The sequence below is a fragment of the Colias eurytheme genome, chromosome 9 (genome assembly GCF_061535395.1).
Source record: "Colias eurytheme isolate Ceu_HAF_F1 chromosome 9, ilColEury1 Martin Lab GWU primary, whole genome shotgun sequence".
NCBI classification, from domain to species: Eukaryota; Metazoa; Arthropoda; class Insecta; order Lepidoptera; family Pieridae; genus Colias; species Colias eurytheme.
This window is the reverse complement of record NC_142988.1, coordinates 11,344,226-11,365,889: the sequence shown is the minus strand read 5'-3', so window position 1 is coordinate 11,365,889 and position 21,664 is coordinate 11,344,226. Positions and strand designations below refer to the sequence as shown.

Here is a 21,664-nt window from a genome sequence, read left to right as displayed (position 1 = left end):
AACAAAATCTGTTTCGTAATTTTAAAGGTCTCGTATACAAACACACAGACGGCGGGAAACGACTTTGCTTAAAGTATACTGGTTGTAATGATTATGAAAACTATATTCGTATCTTTTACCATGTAAAAAATATGTATTTTTACTCATTTTCGTTCCTGCATATGATATTTTCTGTTGTAAAGATTCATTACCCATTCCTTCTAGTGGTATATTTTGTTAGATGACTAATGACTTCATGGTGTTTAAAACAAGACTCATTTATTTCAAAGGGCACTTAAATTGTAGTGGGATGATAATATTTATGATGATATTATATTCATATAATAAATAATAATTATGTGATTTACATTAAAATAATATATAATGTGCTCATAACATTATTTTTTTTATAATAAATAAGGAAAAACAATGATGTCAAACAATGGTGTCATTACACAACAGTAATATAACTATAAAATAAGTTGTACATATTAAAATTTAATATTTATAAAAAATCGTTTTCAAAAAATCGATTATCGGTAAATAACCTGATATCCCGCATCACTAAAGTCCAAACATGATTTATATCTTGTCTATGCTATAAGATAGCTAAACGGATAGCACTTAAATAATATATTGTTGTCTTTTTCACTCTCATTAAATCCGCATATTATACAATACTTGGTTTCCGCTGAAATAAGACTACTTTACATTGTTGCCGGCTTATGATGCTTTGAAAATTTGACGACTTTGACATTTAACAAAGTGCCAGGTGCCTATTGCATTCGTTCCAATTTCTATTTCGACAGAACACAGAAGCAGTGTACACTTTCAAAGCGAATTTCTTTCTATGAGTGACTTAAATAGCACTTGCAATTTTTCATACCAAGTCGAACACTCTGAATATTTTATTCGGAGTTTGTTTTTAAAGCTGTGAGACGTAGTCAATCTGTATGCAACTGTTACGCGTCGCCTCGACTATGTCTTACCAAGGATCACCTTATTCTGGGCCTGGAGATGAATATGACTTTGAAGATGATGGATACGACGATTTAGACGAATATCGGGATCCAGAAGATGCAATACCACCGCCTCTTGTGGATGATAGTGATGAAGGTACGCTTTTGTTTACAATGTTTTATGATATCCTATTTTGGCGTCATATTGATGTCATCTGCATATCAACTTGTTATTCCTGACAATTTCGTTGTCTGAACATTGTAAACAGATGTTATGTAATAATAAATAAAAAAAATTTAGGTTATTCAAATACTTTCTATTCATTAAAAAAATGTAAGTAACGACGCATGGTAGTGTTCGTTCAATGTAACCCAGCTTTCTTTAATTATATTTAAAATATTGAATTTTTCCAAATTAATATTCATTTATTAAAATATGAATTTATTGGTTAAATTCAAATATTTGGTGTAATATTTTTTTGTATCACATGTTTAGACATGTTGATAGTTGTTAGTTCGCCTTCGCACCATACCTATATAAAATTTTGAATAATATACTTAGCATGAATCAGCTTTGTAAATGAAAAGCTATAACTAACTTAAAGTTGTTAATTATTTAATTTGGATATTAAAATCATATTCTACAACTACTAAAAGAAAGTTATAAATGTGTTCTATCTCTTCTTTACAAATACCTTCCTATAGACATCTCATTCTCTATTTACTATAAATGCCATCTAAAGTAAATACATATTACATAATTACAATGCAATATACTATTTTTGTAGTTAAAACAATTAACTTCAATCAAAAAGTTGAGAGGCTAAGACTACCTGATACGCATTCCAACATAAAAATTCTTTTTTAATCACCTTAATATTATCTGCATCATCACTGCTTTTTTATTTGAGAAACAAACAGTCATTTATAGAAAAAAATACACAATAATAATACATAAACAGACCTATAGTTTCATTTCTTAACTATATGTAGTAATCACAATACACCATTACTATTATGTATGCCAATAATCAATATCTTAAACATTGCTGGAAGTCAAATCAGCAAAGCATTATGAGGAACCAACATATCCAAGAACAGTTGATATGTGCCCCTCTCAAACCACTCTTGGCTATCTACATTATCTATACTAATATAAAGAGGAAAGGTTTGTAATTATGTATGTATGTATGGTTTTCACGCATAAACTACTGGACCGATTTCACTGAGCAAGATAGGCTATATTGCATTTTCAAAAGAATTAGAGATCCTTACCAAAAATGCAATATTGTAACCCAAGGTGTAAATAATTTCTTAACAATAATTCTGTCATCGCGTGCACTGCGGAATATATTCCTTGAAGTACGAGGATGGTTCTTATGAAAAAAAAAACGTAAACATGTAGGTACCACGGGTGAAGCCGGGGCAGACCGCTAGTAAATATATATTTGTGTTGATTTAACAATAAACTTAATAACTTATTTTTATTCACAGATACGGAGGAAGCTAGTGAAGTTGAACTTCCAAACAATGATGAACCTCATGACATCAAAGAGCAGTAAGTGTTATTATTTCAAATCTAAGTAACTTCATTCATTTATTTAAGTTTCCTTACATGTAAATGTGACCGCCTCCTTGGTACAGTGGTTGACGCGTGAGCGTAGAACCGAGGGGTCCTGGGTTCGATTCCCGGTGGAGAAGAAGAAAAAAAATGTCTCAGTCTGGCAGGACACAGAAGGCTGATCACCTACTTGTCTCTAAAGAAAATTGATCAGTGAAACAGATGTATGTATAATGCATCTGCCCCTTACCCCACTTGGGGACATGGGACTTCACTACATGTAAATGCATTCAAAGAAAATAGTAAGAATAAACTACCTTTGAAACTGATATTTTTTTATTGTATAGAGTTATTGCATAGATGAATTTAAATATTTAAATGTAGCAATTCTTATCAAGTTGTAAGAAAAATGTAAGAAACAAATATTTTCTGTCACCTTCCATCTTCCTTTCATTTATATTGTCCTGTGTTTATATATTGTTGCGGGTTGTAGTTGAGAAAAATGTAAAAAAATAAAATTATATATGTTAAAGTCAAAACCCTTAACCAGTCAATAACCTTATTGACCGGTAAAATTAGTCAATAAGGTTATTGACTAAGGGCGTCGGTCAAAACCTATATTGACTGAATGTCTGCTCTTTAAATTAGTCAATAAGGTTTTTGACTAAAGGCGTCGGTCAAAATCCTTATTGACTGATTTTATCTGAATTTTATATAAATAGAATATGTTTTTATTTTCAAGTGTACACTATAATTTACATCACAAACATATTTGCCAATATTTTTACAGAAATCTGTATCAAATATTAATTTATGGTTCTTATTATTAAATGAATTAAAAATATGGTGTTAAACTTCAAAATATTCTGTTCATAGAATGTACCAAGATAAACTGGTGAATCTCAAGAAACAGTTACAGCAATTAGAAGATAATATCTATCCAGAGTTCACAAAGAGAGTCAAGAGGCTGGAACACCAACTGCATGAGAGGTTACGGCTTAATAAAATATACAAGTAAGTTGTACTACACATTTGATTATATTTATGTGTGCATTATATGTTGCTATTCTTAGATGAAGGATTGGTCTCCGCGCGCGCGCTACGACTAGATACCGCACCACCTAAAAACAATAGCTCTGCGAGTGCGGCAACTCATTTCTGTAGTGTGTGTTAGGCAATTTGTAAAGACGCTAGTGTGCGTGAAGAATTGGGCTGCCAGCTACATAAATTTTACCTAATAAATGGGAAATCTGGCATCTTGGAAAGAAGTTTGAAAAATATTTTTTTTCATCCTGACCTGGCCGGAAATCGAATCCATGAACATGCGACTCAAATCCACTTGCGACGCTACTATACTATAGTCACAAAGGTTGTTTAAAAGTAAAAAAGCGGAAATAAAAAAAAAAACATATTATATGAGTCAGTTAAACATGGTTAAACAGAAATAAATTATTGTTATTATACTTTTTTATACATGTGTTAGTAATAGTATTAAAAAAAAAAGTTCAAATTATTGCTAAAAGATTTCCTCAACCACGTGTATTTTTTGGATATGCAGTACGGCAACACTGTATGGCGTCGTATTTTCGTAGAAAAAATTTTCGATGTAAAGGAGAAATTTCGATTAATACGAAACTTTAGTGAAGGTACGTGATCCTAGTGTCTTTCTTATTTTTTGTTGTATTATTTTTAAATAGTTTTATGACACAAATAGGCATTTTACTTCAGATTTTGTTCAAAATCTTTATAAACTATCGGTTCGCCCTCTCCACACAATGCATGTGACACGACTGGCTTGGGTACGCCGAATTCGGCGTACTATTAGTTGCCGCATTTTTCAAGTACGCCGGCGGTATCTAGTCGTAGCGCGCGCGCGGAGACCAATCCATAATCTAAGTTGCTATTCATGTTCACTAATAATGTGTTATAATTAGGATTGAAGTAAAATTTTTTTAGCATAACTAGCTGGGTCCGCTGACTACTGGCTTCATTCCCATAGTACCTGGGTAAAATGTAGACTAAGTGCAAAAAACTGATGCTCTCAACTCTCATTTATTAGTGTAATAGAGTTTCAAACATCTTTTATTTTTTCCACACCACCTCTTTTTTCTATACAGTATTACTAGCTGTGCGGTTTTACCCGGGGACGAACCCGTGTGCAAAATCAAGCATTTCTATAGTTCATGTGTTATTCTGTATTGTATTCTGATGATCTATAGTCCTGTAAAGTATAATCCAAATCCATCCAGTAGTTTTTATGTGAAATAGCAACAAACGTCCATACATACATCCATCAATACTAAAAAACTTTCACATTTATAATATTAGCATGATTACTGTAGGATTGTTGAAAAATATATTGTAAATAGACTGATTTTTACAGAGAGCACATGTATGAAGTAGTTGAAAGAGAATACATAGCAGAGAAGAAAGCAGCTGCCAAAGAGTTTGAAGACAAAAAGATTGAATTGCGAGAGAATCTGCTCAATGATCTAGAAGAAAAGAAAAAGCTCATTGAGAGTGAGCGACACAGCATGGAGCTTAATGGAGACTCAATAGAGGTAAATATCAAAATACATTTGTATTTTAACTAAATTTGGTGTATTGGATATTGATTTGTGTTGGATAAACTATTTATTTCGGGTTCTATTATTTTCTAAGATTTTTATTATTGCTTCACTTTTTTTTCCTGTGCTTTTGTAAACATTTTGGGATGTAAATTAAATTATTTATAACCAGAGATATTTCTAATGGTGCTTTTATATTTTATATCAAATGAACATAGAGCTAGAACTAGAGCATGAGTAGTCTTTCGTGATCTTTTAGTGTAAGTAACTTAAAGTAAATTTACAATAATACAGGTGAAATTATGCAACACTTTACATATTTTTTTTATTCGTTATCTGAGCTAGTTGTTACCAGGCAAAATAATATGTCTATATTAAAATCTAATATTCATGTCCATTTGCATATATATTTAATACTAGCTGTGCTCCGCGGTTTCACCCGCATTGCTCCGCTCATGTTGGTTTTAGCATGCTGATATACCCTATAATTATATCCTTCCTCGATAAATGGACGAGTAGTTCCAGAGATTAGCGCGTTCAAACAAATTCTTCATGCTTTATAATATTGGTATAGAAGTATTGATGCTAATTATCCAATATTTCAGGTGAAACCACCCATGAAGCGGATACTCCGTCGGCGCGCAAACGAGCCCGCCCCAGTCCCAGAGAAGCGTCGCAAACCGCTCGCAACTACACTCACGTTCCAACTCGACGATAGAGATATAGATGCCGATCTGCGCGCCATCTCGCGAGCCTCACCGCTAAGTAGGCATGCGCACGCGCAGCCGAGGAAACATGTTAATTCGAATAGCTGTGAGTATTTGTGTTGTATGTTATTTTATAAGTGTGAGGAAATATAAAGTGATATAGTAAAGAGATATAGATGCCGATCTGCGCGCCATCTCGCGAGCCTCACCGCTAAGTAGGCATGCGCACGCGCAGCCGAGGAAACATGTGAATTCTAATAGCTGTGAGTGTTTGTTGTATGTTGGTTTATAAGTGTGAGGAAATATAAAGTGATATGGTAAATAATTGCTGAATATTCTAGATTGCATTTATACATACAAAAAAAGAAAAGAAAATAAATATGGTAAAGAATTTGTTATGTCAAGTGCTGTCGGAGAATTTAAATAACTCTCCATACTTAATTATAATTAGGTAGGTATGTGAAATAATATTAAAAAATGACTCAGTGCGCACACCTTGCGCGGTCGATGGTAGTACCGAGACTATATCATCGAGCTACTGACACAAGGAATATAAACCATAGCATGGCCCGTAACCCCATGCATTTCATATCATTTCAATATCGACATTATATTGTACACCATAGAGTACATTGTAATAGGAAGGTATAGCCACATTACAACTACTCTGTTGGAATTCTCTCAGCAAAATATGTTTAAATTTATATGTTATGGTTTTAAGCTATTTTGAAGGTATTGTTAATTGATAAAAATATCCCTCCCATAATATAATTTATAAATTATGTAACTTTCATACTCATAAGAAAGGTTTATATCACAAGTAACACAAATAAAGGGCATTTATTTAAATAAGAATGATTAAATTCAAATTTCTCTCAATCAGTATGTGCGTGCACTTATGACTAATATAACCAATTACGATTGCAGGCGAGTCCCCAGTGCGCGAGGGCGGCGAGCGCGAAACGACGGACACGCGCGTGGAGGACGGCAAGCTGCTGTACGAGCGGCGCTGGTTCCACCGCGGACAGAGCGTGTACGTGGAGGGCCGGGACACGCCGCGATACCCCGCGCACATACACGCCATCACCGATGACGCGGTGAGTGTCATGTGACGTAACACCATACACTATACCCCTCCATACTCATGCTTCACGTACACAAGTATGTACACGTCGAGAGCTGTGTCCAACCACGCTACGAGCGCCTTTCTGTGCTGATCGTGACGTGAAGAGTGTTACGTACCAACATACTTCCTTTATAAAACATAATATATAGACTTAAAATCGTCCCTGATACACTGATCTAGCAATATTATATGTAGCCTAAAAAAGTATATAATATGTACCTGTATAAACAACTAGACACACAATCACTCTTTAAAACTGTCCGAATCAAAACTCTACCTAAGCGTATATTGGGCAGAGTTTTCTAATGAGAGTGTTCAATAGGCATTGAATATTACTGCATTGAAATAAGGTTTTAATCAATGTTTTATACAACTCTGCTCGTACATTTTTTGATGTTTTTTAAATAGGCGGTCATGAGGACTTTAATGTAACCTATAAAATTCGTTTAGTTGTTTATTAATCTTTTGCATTGAAATTTGAAACCTCTTACTAAAATTAATAATTAATATTTTTCCAGATATGCGTGAAGAAGACGAACTCGGAGCGAGTCAGGATATTCGTCTCGCAGCTGGCGCGCGGGAAAGTGACACTAAAGAGACGTGCCTCCTAAGTGTTAGTGTTTAGTGTCTAGTGTTCAGTGTAAATAATGTGTAAGTGCTATCTGCGTAGTACAGCTAGATTAGTGAGTAAATGTGTATGATACATTGTTTTTGCGTATTGTATTCGGAATGATTTTTTATATAAATTATAAATGGTATAAATGTATTTTATAAATTGTACATATTGTGCTTTTGTGAAGTATAACAATAGTATGAATGTAAAATTAGGATTTACGAGAAACAGCAATAAGAAAAATATAAGATTGAGACATAGTTATGAAATTACTGTATGTTATTTTATTTAAATATGTTATTTCAGTTGTGGATGACATTTTTAAAGAAAATATATGTATATAACATATTTCCATCCCATAAAACATATTTATTATGTATTGTTGTACATATGACTAAGAATTTTTTTTAGGTATTTGATTTCTTATCATTAATTAATATAAAAATATAAATGGAGTAAAGTATTATAACACTTAAATATATAAATTCTTTTTGTGCTTGCTGTCCATGAATAATTTTCTGTATTAAATTATTTACTTCAAAATATCTGCCTTTAAACTCTAACGCCTTTAGTACACCGACGCATTCGCGTGCAGCATCGAAACAACGAAAAATCTGTCAGTAGTGTGGCAGGATTTCGCATACGATATGTCTCACTCTAGCACATAGATAGATGAAATAGTTGCGTCCTTGTCAGTATTGTTTCGCAAGGAACTGCGAAATGGCCATTACACAGACGCATTGCGAAAAAGTTGCGAAAACATTGCTGTGTACTAACGTTCCGCAGATATTTCGCTACGCAGTAGTTTCGCAGAGATTCGCTGCCGCACGCGAATGCGTAGGTGTACTAACGGCGTAAATGTAGTCTCGAGCATTTTTTAAAGACTGGCACAAAACATAATGTATTTTTTTTCCGAATTTTCACATTTTTTAAGCATTTTGTTTTTATTTTACAAATTGATTTTGAAATTCAGACTATAAATTACATGAAGAGCCTTTCCTGCTTCTAATAAGTATCTTGTAAGATTTTAAAGGGTTTATATCAATCTAGTACCATGAAATCCAACTAATAATAGGATCTATTATTATGGAACGTTTAGACTTTTATGTATGAAACATCTTTTATTCAATACCATTTACCAAGGAAACCGTTCAACCTAAACTGATAATGGTTTAATTTATTTTGTCTGAAACTTACAAATATTATTAATTGTTACCTTAAACCTCACATACCTGCAGCAGGGGGAATTTTGAAATTGGACCCTTAATTGGCTCCATAATTGTTATGTGTGTAGGCAAGCAGGGGCAAGTTAGAGAATAACTGAAATTGCTCCGACCGCCGTGCAACCGAGATATTTCCAATATTTCCAATATTGCCCCTGGGTAGGTACGTGAGTAGCCAGCCTTAGAAAACTGCTGTGACGTCACAACATGACGTTAGGACCGTCTTATTCTTAGTTGGATCGCATAGTAGCCAAGCCCTTTCCCATACTGTAAATATTTTCTTTGATAAGGATGATTGAAGTTTTAAACAATTTCTATAAGAATGCAATCACAGAACAGATGAAAGATGATAGAAAGGAACTAGTTTATGATTTTTATAAGAATTTAGAACGTGTGTTGAACTTTTTTTCCGACTTTCGTAATTTACGCACTATAATGCGCGATCGCTTCTGTGATACATGATTATAAAGTGTGAAATTTTGCAACGCCACCTGGTGGGAATGTACTCTTAAAGCTTAAAAATACAAAGTGATATAAATTTCTACCCAAAGATTTGAGTATAATCTTCTATCTATTGTATTTAGCAAGTAATTTTCTTCCAGATGGCATTAAAAAATTCCACCCTGTATTACAATAACGATCGCTTGGTATAGGCATTGCAAGCAATATATAGTTGTCTATCTGTTTGCGAATGTGTCGTTTTGGTCAACATATCAATTACTGGTTGATAAATAAGCAATTCAAGTAGGAACGACATGGCTGCCCCGCCCATGGTACTTCTAACCTTTTTTATCTGTTTTGTGACTGAAATAATTAAAAATCCAACCATCCATAATATAGGAATATTATAAACTGTACAGTATGGGAGACAGATTAAAAATATATTCAATTGATTTGCTCTACTTTATTGAACAAATTTTGCAGGCCTTTTTAAATTTTTCTGGTAACCTTTTTATATGAATTTTCTGTTACATGACAAATTGTATTTATGTATAACAATGTTATGATTGGTTTTTATGTACAAAATACATATAAAATTATGCAATAATACAGGGTCGGAATGATGTATAATTGTCTCCACTCGTAGTATAAGGCGCACAAAAATGTTATAATATATAATTATATAGCAATTGTGATGAAATTCTTATATAAATGTATAATAAAGTTCTACTAGCACTGTGTATATAGAGTTTAAATTTTATAGCCTATTTATAATTTAAATGGATTAAGTTTTTTGGAGTGATTTTGAAATATGAGTAGTAGGTTATTGCAAAAATATGTGTGTGGAGTATGTTCTGTAGTATATTCTTGTTACTATTGCAATGTGAGTTGCCTGTCATCCATTAAATTGGCATATATTAAAAACACACAAGACATTACACAGTAGTACCTAAATTTACCTAAGATGGAATATGTTACATTATTACTTGATAACTTGAGTACATATTTGTATAAGGCAATAAGATAAAATATTATACAACAACTCAAACTGAACTAAACTCCTTTCATAAGTAAATAATTTATGAAGTCACAGTCCTGGGCCTCAAGTCCGCTAAATGCCTAAGGGCGGCCGTACACGGACCGCTTCAAGCAGTTGAGACCGACGGCTTGAAGCCGTGACCGCGCGGTGAACTATAGACATTCATTCACAGTCGTACAAGGACTGCTCGAGCCGTCGCGACCGCTTCAAGCAGTCAACTACGCGGCTTGTAGCGACTGCTCGAGCAGTCAACGACCGACCACTCGAGCAGTCCGTGTGCGTCGCTCAGCGTTTAACAGCTCGAGCAGTTCGTGTACGGCCGGGCTAATTTTTCAATTTCTCAATTGAAACATTAGCTAAATATTCGAGTCCGATCGATTTGGTGATGATGTTAAGGGGTCACCAGCGCCCATAAACACATGTAACACTGGTAGCGTTACCGGTGCTTTGCCGGCCTTTTAATGACGTACGCTCTTTTCTTGAAAACCCCAATGTCGTAGTTATTCAGGAACACCGCAGGTTTTTGTTGTCTAAGAAAAAACTTTGTTTTACTTATATATTAGTCTTGAGAATGGTGTCATCGCGAGACCATTACAATTCAATGACGACAATTTTTTTAATTTTTGTAGAATACCAATTTTGTCACAATGATAATTGGATTGTATTGTTATGTCAATTAGATTGTAATGGTGTGATATTTAACTAAATTAGCGGACTTGAGGCTCTAAATAATTAGTAAACAATAAGAAAATATAAGGCAGCTAGTGAGTTACCTTAAAGTCCAATTAAATCTCATTGCTTAGTGAACACACTACAACTCTGAACATAATATTTTGTTCCCCATAGATAGTATTTTTATAAATATGTATTTGTAAAATTGCAGTTTATAAATCAATATATCACATAGATGAGTATGCATGGTTTTGGACTATGATTTTATTTATTAGATTTTTGTAATGGAAATGCTCTATGTTTGTGTAAATACGATGAATATTGTAATCTTGTAAATATAGTAATAGGACTATGATATGACAGTTTTATATGAACTATGAAAAGATCTTTATTAAATATACTATGCAGAAATATATTTATTTGTTTTATTTTAAACTAATTTTTTTCCCGACATTCAAAACACGTTAATAATCAAACATACCCACATAGTTATTTAATTGATTATTTTTAGAACAAACAAACAACATTTCAATGATAACGCACAATACTGTACGACATACATTTCATTAAATTTGTTCACGATAAAGAATTTAATACAGTCAGTACAATAATCAGAATCATTAGGTAAGCAGACCTTACTTAAAATTACTATATTTTTCGTTTAACTGCCACATATCATATCCTCATATTTTTCATGTTTTTGTGGCTATGTGTTGTTTATGGGTACTTTAATCTATGTGATGGTATTTTCTGCATTACTACACGCAACATTGCAGACAGATAATTAAGCAGTAATTAGCGAATAATTAACCACTACCAAAATATTATTTATGTGTGAGTATATAGGTAAAATGAAATTGCAGTAATTATAAAATACAATTTCTTTTCTAGTTGTGTTTCTAGTATGAGCAAAACACTAATTGCACTCCGAGCAAACTTCCTTTAATTTTTTACATTGTCATTTTCCATAAACAAAAAATCATTCGAATGTTAAAAACGAGTAACAGCTAAAAAACAAGATGAATAATTTGGTAGTCTCACTTATTTTTATAGAAATGTATGGCGCCTAAAAGTAATGGCTTCCCGCGCTTTATCGCAGAGCGGCGTTGAAAGCATTCATTTTTTATCCAAGTAAACTTATGTTTTATTCGTCTACTAGCGGTCCGCCCCGGCTTCGCCCGTGGAACATATTTACGTTTTCTCTACATAAGAACCATCCTCGTACTTCAAGGAATATAATAGAAAAGAATTATTGAAATCGGTTCAGCCGTTCACACGTGATGCCGTGACAACGCGAAACGGGTGCAGACCCGCCGCCTTTTTATAGCTCCCGCCGCGAAGCGCGTCGAACGCGGCAACTGATACACAAAAATAATCCTTATGGCATGATTCTGTATTCACGCGCGATGACTTATAGCGTATTTCATGTATAACTTTGGTGTTTCTACACCGATTTACATGATTCTTTTACTATAACCTGCCCAGGAGTATGAAGAATAATTGTGCCAAATTTGGTTAAAATCCGTCGTGTAGTTTTTGTTTCTATAACGAATATACAGACAGACAGACAGACAGACAGACAGACAGACAGACAAAAATTTTACTGATTGCATTTTTGGCATCAGTAGCGATCCCTTATCACCCCTTCATAGTTTTTTTTTAAATATATTTCATGTACAGAACTGGCCTCTCTACAGATTTATTATAAGTATAGATTATAAGACGCTATTACAATTCAAATTGCTTTGGACAAAGATTATTGTAAACATTAATTATGGAGTTATCTTTTAACACTTCATGTCTGACATTTCATAATGTCAATCCATTAAATAATAAATGGCGCCAAAACATTGAGATAATATTACTACGTATGGAGGAGACACCACGAACAAAATCTGTGCGCCATTTTTTTGCTCTAACTAAGTTTTAAAAATTATTATCTAGTTAGCTACTTACCGATGAAAGTTATTCCTTTGCAATTTTCCGTATTATTTGTATTATTTGTGCAATATCGTAACACACACGAAGGCATATTTGATGCGTTTCACTTTAAAACCATTAAAAAAAACCGCTCAACATACGCCACATGGCGTATGTTGAGTGGAACATAAGTGATGTAGGCGGTGTCGTCTCCATATTAATATTATCTCAATGCGCCAAAAGTGGTAATTTGGTTAACCAGACAAAAACGTCGACTGGTCGATCAGCATTGTAATTATAGGCTAGTGCTCGCAAAAAATGGAGCGAGCTATGCTGGTAATTAATTATTGAAGTAAGCTTATCTAGGAAAATCTTAATTTAAACTCCTTCAATAAGGTGAAGAAATTCTACTTACCATGGATTGAATGGAAAAAAGTAGGTTGCTGCTAGTTGTGCTAAGTATTAAATGGATGTAATTAGTTGTTATAATTGATATTACGTAGGTAAGTACATTTCTTTTTATTGTATTCAAAGCTTATTGTACACTGTGTTAAGAAAGAAATAAACGATTTTTATTTATTAATTTATTTATCATTAGATTTCTGCCAGTGGATTCGCCGCGTAGTCAAAGAAAAACCCACGTAGTTCCCGTTTCCTCCCTCCTTAGGTCTCAAGCTATCTCTGTACCAAATTAGAAGTTATCCATGCTGTACATACTTTTTAAGTTAATCGCGGACATAGTTATAGACAAACAGACAAAAATTCTAAAAACTGTATTTATACTTCAATGGATGTCTTCGATATCCATTGAAGATCACGCCCCCAAGTACCTATTCTTTTAAAAATATTCAATATCAGTTTTGACTTTCCTAAGATTTTATTACCTATATGTAAATACATATACCTAATATCATTTGAATTATGTACAATAATGTTGCAATAATTGCACCCTACTCACAATATTCTTCACAACATAATAACATAATATAACTACATATATGTATTTATTTTTTCTACTCATAAACATTAGTAGCAGTAGCATTGTTAAGTACAAGTGTAAAGGTTATTGATTGGCGACAATCTGAATACAAAAGGCACTAAATATTTATAACCACTCGCTTACTTTAATAAGATGTTATCTGGGATTGCCGCGTAATTTAATGACAAGTGTTTTTTATTTTATAGCACCTAATAATTTCAATTGTCAAAAAAAATATTGTCACCGATTTCAAACTCATAAATCTAAGAGTTCTAACAGACGAACGGCAAGTTGCGAACGGCAGAGGCTACTTCAGCCGTTGGTCGCCACATGTCGACGGCAGTTGGCGGCACGTCGACGGCAGCAGTCAATATGTCGACGGCTGCCGTCGCTTACAGGAATTTATTTATAAAAACTTTTTATTGTAGGCCACTTATATTATAAAATTATAAATCGGCAAGTTTGTGTACAAGTGACGATGATTATTAATCGAACTTTTACTCAAATTATATGATAAGCATATATTAGACTACAAGCCCGCATAGGACAAAAATATGGGTCAAATGAACCACCAGGGGTCATATCTAGAACGATAGCAGAGCAAAAAATAATAAGATTCATCACTATGCCGTCACTTGTAAGCTGTCCAACTGAGTGCAGATGAGAATTGAAAAGTACAGGTAGACTTGGTAAATTTTGGTCATATATTTTTGTACGGCATTCTTAACCATCGATAGATCCATTAAAAATAATAAGAAACCGCTCAGTGCCGTACAAAAATGTGGGTCCACCAAGTTGGAATTTTTATTTAATTTCCGAGAGTTACCGGGGGTAAATTTGGTCATTTGACCATGTACGGCATCTGTGTCATACTATTGCTATACTGCTTTTAATCCATTATTCCGCAACGCCGTACAAAAATCATGGGGACAAGGGGAAAAAATCGAGAGTTGTAATCCCCTCTCTTTCCCCACTCCAGGGGGTCATTTGACACAACACGAAATAAATTTATTTTTAAAGTATTTTATGCATAGATAATATTTTTTCATGTGCCGTACATTTTCGTTGGTTCAAAGGGGAAAAATCTGAAAAAGAAAAAAATCCATATAACGAAATGTTTGCTTCATATTTTTATAATAAAATATAAATATACATTAATATTAAGAAGCTCGAGGTGGTTAATTATCACCTTGGAAAGTCGGAGTCAGGTGGAATGGACTCCGTTAAATTAATGAACTAATAAAAAAGCTATGAACGAAAAGATGTGAATTATATGCAATCAGTCCATGAATACAGGTAAAGTCACAAGCAAATGCTAGTAATATATACATATTCAAAATGTACAAGTAAAGCGCTTTCAAATGATACCAAACACTGCATATTTATCTTAACTTTATTTTTTTACTCTGTATGTTTTGTCCGCTAGAGGGCGCCACATTAGATTTTGTGAAACCCCATATAGCCTTTAGCTAGCTGGTCGCTGGTTATCCAGTGAACAATTCAGACGCTTCTAATGATATGTCATTTGTCGAATTCTGATAAGTAGTTTAGAAGTTACGAGGGAATAGATGAACATACATACATGACCTGTAAACAACCATAACCCTCCTTTTGCTTTGCCGTAGTTGGGTAAAAATATGTTAATGCCGTACTGTATCAAATGGCCATAAAGCACCCTTAAAATTGTAGCTTTCGTCGCTTTCATCAGCCTAAAAGATGTGGTCTGCACAAAAATGTACGGCATCGTTTTTTCCTAATTTATCTATGTTAATTCTATTTAAAACAACGGATAAAGTGTAGAAAACTATTATATTTCATTAATCTACGATGTTTAAACTTTAACAAAATTTCTGGTTTTGCATTTCTCTATAACTTTTTTTAGAACGGTTTCTTTTGAACGGCAATACTATACAACAATTGAATTTTACAATATCATGTTAAAAAAAAAGTTCCCGTACAGGGTCAAATGACCTTACAGCTCTTTATATTAAGAATTCGATGAAATTAAGATGATTATTGGTATACATTTAAAAGAACAATTATTTTTTGACGGCATTGCTTTTAATAGTACTTTTGAGTGCTAGATAATGTTTTGGAACCGAAGCCGTACTTAGTCAAATGACCCCCTGGAGTGGGGAAAGAGAGGGGATTACAACTCTCGATTTTTTCCCCTTGTCCCCATGATTTTTGTACGGCGTTGCGGAATAATGGATTAAAAGCAGTATAGCAATAGTATGACACAGATGCCGTACATGGTCAAATGACCAAATTTACCCCCGGTAACTCTCGGAAATTAAATAAAAATTCCGACTTGGTGGACCACCATTTTTGTACGGCACTGAGCGGTTTCTTATTATTTTTAATGGATCTATCGATGGTTAAGAATGCCGTACAAAAATATATGACCAAAATTTACCGAGTCTACCTGTACTTTTCAATTCTCATCTGCACTCAGTTGGACAGCTTACAAGTGACGGCATAGTGATGAATCTTATTATTTTTTGCTCTGCTATCGTTCTAGATATGTCCCCTGGTGGTTCATTTGACCCATATTTTTGTCCTATGCGGGCTTGTAGTCTATATGGATGAATCCGAGCCGAACGGAGATGAATACCTAGTATTTTTTTTTTTCGCAACGATCGCACGTGATAACAGTGTTTCAAAACGTTAAACAATGGTAACATTATTATCCTGCTATTGAAGGATGAGCGCAAATGACTGTTTCTTATCCTTACACGATCATAACATGAGTTTTTTGCCCGCACACCTACGCGCCGAGGCGCGGCCGTACATTCCGAATTAACGCGTGACATTTGACGATACCCTTGCATTATCTTGTCTGATATAATCGAATCGTTTCATTGATTAACGCTTTTTTGTGACGTGAAAAGGTTAATAGGGACTGGCCTAGTTTAGATGGCAGTTGAGCAGCGCCGGATCTAGCTTTCCATACAGGGTGGAAATGTAGCTTGGTCGATGGATTCTTATTATGTTAATTTTACATGAATTATATTTGCTTTCGCTTTAGTCTTTATGTCGTTTATCTAATGATGTAATGAAAATTGAGCGATTTTAATAAGTGAATGTATATCTTTAGATCAACCGCAAAGAGTAACATCTCCTCTCCCTAGATCTCAAGAGCCTTCTCTGAAAGCAAAGTTTTGTTAGAAGAATCACGCTCGATGTCTTTACCGTAGATAGAATAAGAATTGATCTCTTATCAAAGTACGTAATCAGCCTAATTACGGAATGTGGATTAAGTTCCGATCAAAAAAGAGTAAGTATAGAGAAAATTCAATTCATATTGTAGATTTCTATTAATTACTGTAAGTATACAGTAAATATATCTTATTTCCATTTCACTGAGCATCAGCCATATTTCTGAATTAAAGTAGTAGGTATCAATGACAACTAAAGAACTCGTCTGATACAAGGGTTTAAAGGAAAAAATACGTGATAGACCATATACGACATTACAAGTAACAAGGACTGCAAATGGCCTCGTGGAACATGTTGATGTTCGATGTTCCTTGGTATTTCGGACCACGTTTTTTGTAAGCTCTCGCCGCGCTACAATTGTAGCAAACCCATTCAGTAATAACTTCCGCAATTAATCTAAATAGCTTTTATTAATAGGACAGCTTGTTGTTTGGTATGTTTTTGTAAGCTGGTGTATCGATCCGTGTCAGAGGAATTTGGAAGATATTTTTAAAGAAAGGAATGGGGGGGTTTTTTTCCAGAACTAGGATATAGGATCGCCTCAAGCAAAGAGCCTTTATGTGCTTAAATGGACGGTGTTAATAATACAACATGTTTGTGAATGTTTATGGGCGGTGGTGACTATTTAACATCAGGTGGTCCATTTTGCTTGTTATTAAAAAAGGAGTGCAAAATAGACAGCCGAAGTATTTACATATACACACTCTTATATGCAAATGCAGTTAAGTCGTATTCAACCATCGAAGTTAAAAAAGCAAGTCCAAACATTGGTCATTGGTTAATTTTCTTTACAGACAAGTAGGTGACCAGTCTTCTGCGCCACCAGTCTCGATTGTTGCGTATTGCGCTAACCACGGTATTGAAGAGATGGTACTAGATAGGGAAATTTTTGGTTTTTCCATTCGTATCTCTTCTCTCTGATATTAATTTATGTATTTTTGGAAGTTCATCCTTAGAAACGGTACCTTGATTCAACGGGAACAAAAAGTATTCATGTTTTTGTATGTTCTATGCAAAATTTTAGACGGTCTCTGTGTCGAATCTTTTCACGATATTTTTGAAAGTGTGACTAACAATATTTGAATAGAAATATTGAAGTAGGTCTAAGTACTTAGTTTTGTAAATATGGTACCTACGTGCTACCTATTCGTCAAATATTTTACGAGTTGATTGATTATTAATTATAGGTATTATTTTCCCACTTTACATAATTGTAAATTATGTTACCTAATATAAATAGGTAAAATAAGTGATTCTTATCCATGCAGTCCAAGGCAAATTTTTGTAAGGTTGCAAGTTTCACCCTGTAAGGTTGCAAGATTGGGTATGGTCCAAATGGATTAGACCAAAGTCATACTTAGCTGCGTATTGAAACCTTAGTATTATAATTATGTCTTTCCATTAGATAGTGCTGCATTTCTAACATCCTTCATATTCCTTAATGTGTTTTTGATAGGGATTATGAATTTTTCAATGCCATTAGATTTATGCAGTTGGTAAGGATTTGGCCCTTTTAAAATAGAGTAACTGTTTGATAGTTTGGCCTATTGGTGAAGGTACTTCGCACATTGTTGTTGAAAAACATGTCGAAAAATTCCAATAAAAAAACCAGGTTAATGAACACATCAATCGAATCATCATGACAATTAGGTCCCGCGCGATCGGTATAGCACCGAAACATAGTACAGTTACGCGCATTGTTGTGGACAAACTTTTATAAAGTCGATGTCCTGCGACTTCGTTTACCAGTCTCGGATGTACCGCGACGCTGTTAAAACCCGTGCCCGCTCCAAAATTCATCAAAAATCCTGAATACATTTCGATTTTGCTATTAGCATTCGACACGCGTACCTCGTCCTAGGCCGTCCGCCGCACGCCACTGACACATTTCTGCGTCTTCGCGCGTTTATTGAATTTAGAACAGTTATTGTTTTTTTTTCAAATCGGTGCATTGGAAACATTTTGTGACTGACACGTGTTTTAGGAATCTGTGGTTCATACGGAAGACTTTTTTTGGAACCATGAAGGTAAGTTTTTTGACTATTTCAGAAGTTTTGGTTGATGATTAGTCTCTACTTGATTAGGATCTACTGAAGCCCTCTCTGGGATAGAGTAGAATTTTAGATTTTTTGACATTTTTTCAATATTTTTTTAAGTAAAGGCAAAACGGCAATAAGTAATTACTTAACTATTATTCATTAAAAATAATTTTAGTCATTAATAATTATTTAAAAATATCGATAACTAGAGACGAAAGGAAACCTAAAAAGTGACCAAAATGCAGTTACCTATGCAATAACTGAAAGTTTTGTTACGTCAAACTCTACTCTTATTGAATAAATAATATTCTCCTTGTTTAATATTTAAGTGGTGATCCCAGTCTGATGAGTTTCGAGAACGTTTCGGCCAATCAACTTTGCTAATAGTCGTCTATCTAAAATTACTTATAATAAAATAAAAACATTTCCACAACTAGTTATATTCCATAAAATAAATTGATTTATTTTCAACATCGTCGCTATTTCTCCAAAAACTAGTTCCCGATAGGCAATAAAAAACATAATTTATTCATGAACTTTTTAATATTCCGAGCGAATGTTTATCTCAAACTTAGAAATCAAGTTCAAGGCAACGCCAGGTATTGTGTTTAGCAAATCGTTGCTTTTGCGGACGAACCCGCAGGTTTGAGCCAAAGTCAAATAATATTTAAAACATCACCGTCCGTGCTAATTGTAAGGTATACACTCAAGTGATAATTGCTATGCAATCCTGAGTCACTTGAACTCGAAGCGAACAATTTGAAACCAAAAGTTACAATTTAAATGACAGTCTATTTAAAATCGTGAAATAATAAGTTCGCGTATCTCGAAGCTAATGAACTAAAAAACAATGTTTTTTTAACAAAACAGAACCGGTAAAACTGTAGCCGTTGACATTTTCAATTAAAAAAAGATGATATGGTCTTTGTTGGCGCGATACCGCGAGCTGCGGGGGACAGCTGTACTTATACCGATACGACATTTATTGTCCAACGAAGGGTTATACGCATTTCATATGTAAATATGTACAGGATAACAATTTCTAAAATAAGGTATTTGCATGCAAATTTTAAGACGAATGTAAAACTCGTTCTTCTAATTGTCATTGCTTTACAGAATAAATACCGAATTAATTTTCAACCGAATTAATTCAAATTGGAGAATTTAAAGAATAAATACTCCAATTTGCGTTTGAATTTTCATAGCGAAATATTATTTCTGACTTAAAACAACGATATAGTTAAAGTAAAATAACTACTTACGCATAAAAGAAAATTTATAAGCTCATTGTGATAATTAATGCTACAGCGACCAATGGAAAATCGGCATTCCGCAGAGTTTCTGCAAGATATCATTCAATGTCGCAAATCAACTCTTACTATATTTAACTTTACAAATAAGATTAACGCTGTGTCTTAGCAATTTGCTCTTTAGTGTCCATTACTTTATTTTATTAACTGTTTTAACGATTTATCTCTGTACGAGAGATTGTTAATTGAAACGTTTTAATATAGTATCATTTTTTGTCGACTAATCTGTAAGGACGCATACCGGTCGCTATTTTTTATCAAAGCCGAATTGTAAAATCTAAAAAGCTTTTATGCCCGATTTTTTAAGTTCTTATTTATAACTTGCGCATTTTAATACTTTAATAGGTTTTTACAAATGTTTTTCAGATAAATTTAAATGTTTAAAGAAGTATAAATTAATCATTGGTATTCAGAAATCTTTATTGATTTTTCGGTGTAATTAATCAATGTTGTGAATTAAACTTTATTGAAGATTATGATTTATATTCGTATTTATTTTCTTGTAATAAAATTTGGTATTAAATCGAAACCAAATTTGAACATAAGTCAAGGGAGGTTGGCAAAAAATATAACAACATTGCCGATACATATACAGGGTGTCCCACTATTGGTATACTAAGCGCGAAGGGACTTGTAGTTTTGCATACACTGATCACGTAAAAAATACTTAAACAACAAAATTACATCAAAAAAATTTTGCAAAATTTTTCCTGAAGATCCATGTTTTCTTCTCTAGCTTCGCGCAGCCGGCATAGGTATACCGCTTCGCTAATGTGAGCATTTTGTCTATGAAAACATAATCTTAAACGATAGCTCACGTGCTGGTAGCAAAGCTGGGCGGGTTGCTTGAGTGTACGAACAGTGGGACACTCTGTATATGTATAGATAGACAGGTAACAACATAATGATATGGTATAATCAGAAGCTTAAATTCACATAGAGTTTTATTTGACCAGAGTGCAGTTCAAACATCAGCTTTGTGAAAAATGGGATGAAATTGGCTCTGGGGAAAACTAAGAAAACAGACGAAAGCAAAAAATCCAAGTACCTATATTATCTGTAACAATTTGGATACTTAGTTGCAGATTTTGCAATATTCAATTTTCAATTTTTTTAACGTAAAGAACAATAGGTACTTATATACTTTTAGTAAAATCTGTAGACACATATGATATGTAAAAAATATATATTTGAATTACGCACACATAGTAAGTTGATCTTTATATATCCACTGGCTGTGCCGCGCGGTTTCACCCGCATTGCTCCGCTCCTATTGGTCTTAGCGTGATGATATATATAATATAGGTAGC

General features: G+C 33.8%; 2 protein-coding genes across 3 annotated transcripts in view; both read left to right on the top strand.

Annotated features, from left to right (window-relative positions):
• The first annotated feature begins 752 nt into the window (after nt 1-752).
• On the top strand, nt 753-7,785 carry LOC149906141 (sin3 histone deacetylase corepressor complex component SDS3). The gene is made up of 7 exons (XM_090105545.1): nt 753-1,095; nt 2,433-2,496; nt 3,376-3,513; nt 4,883-5,060; nt 5,672-5,879; nt 6,701-6,870; nt 7,418-7,785. Exons 1-7 carry the CDS (start codon nt 933-935, stop codon nt 7,508-7,510), a joined length of 1,014 nt encoding a protein of 337 aa, XP_089961671.1. The 5' UTR covers nt 753-932; the 3' UTR covers nt 7,511-7,785.
• Nucleotides 7,786-18,762: 10,977 nt separating this feature from the next.
• LOC149906140 (uncharacterized) overlaps nt 18,763-21,664 on the top strand; it is a 43,877-nt gene continuing 40,975 nt past the window's right edge. For both annotated transcript variants that reach the window (XM_090105631.1, XM_090105630.1), the window contains exon 1: nt 18,763-19,032. In XM_090105631.1, coding sequence (XP_089961757.1) covers nt 19,027-19,032 — 6 coding nt within the window. In that variant the 5' untranslated portion in view covers nt 18,763-19,026. The remainder of the gene's footprint in view (nt 19,033-21,664) is intronic.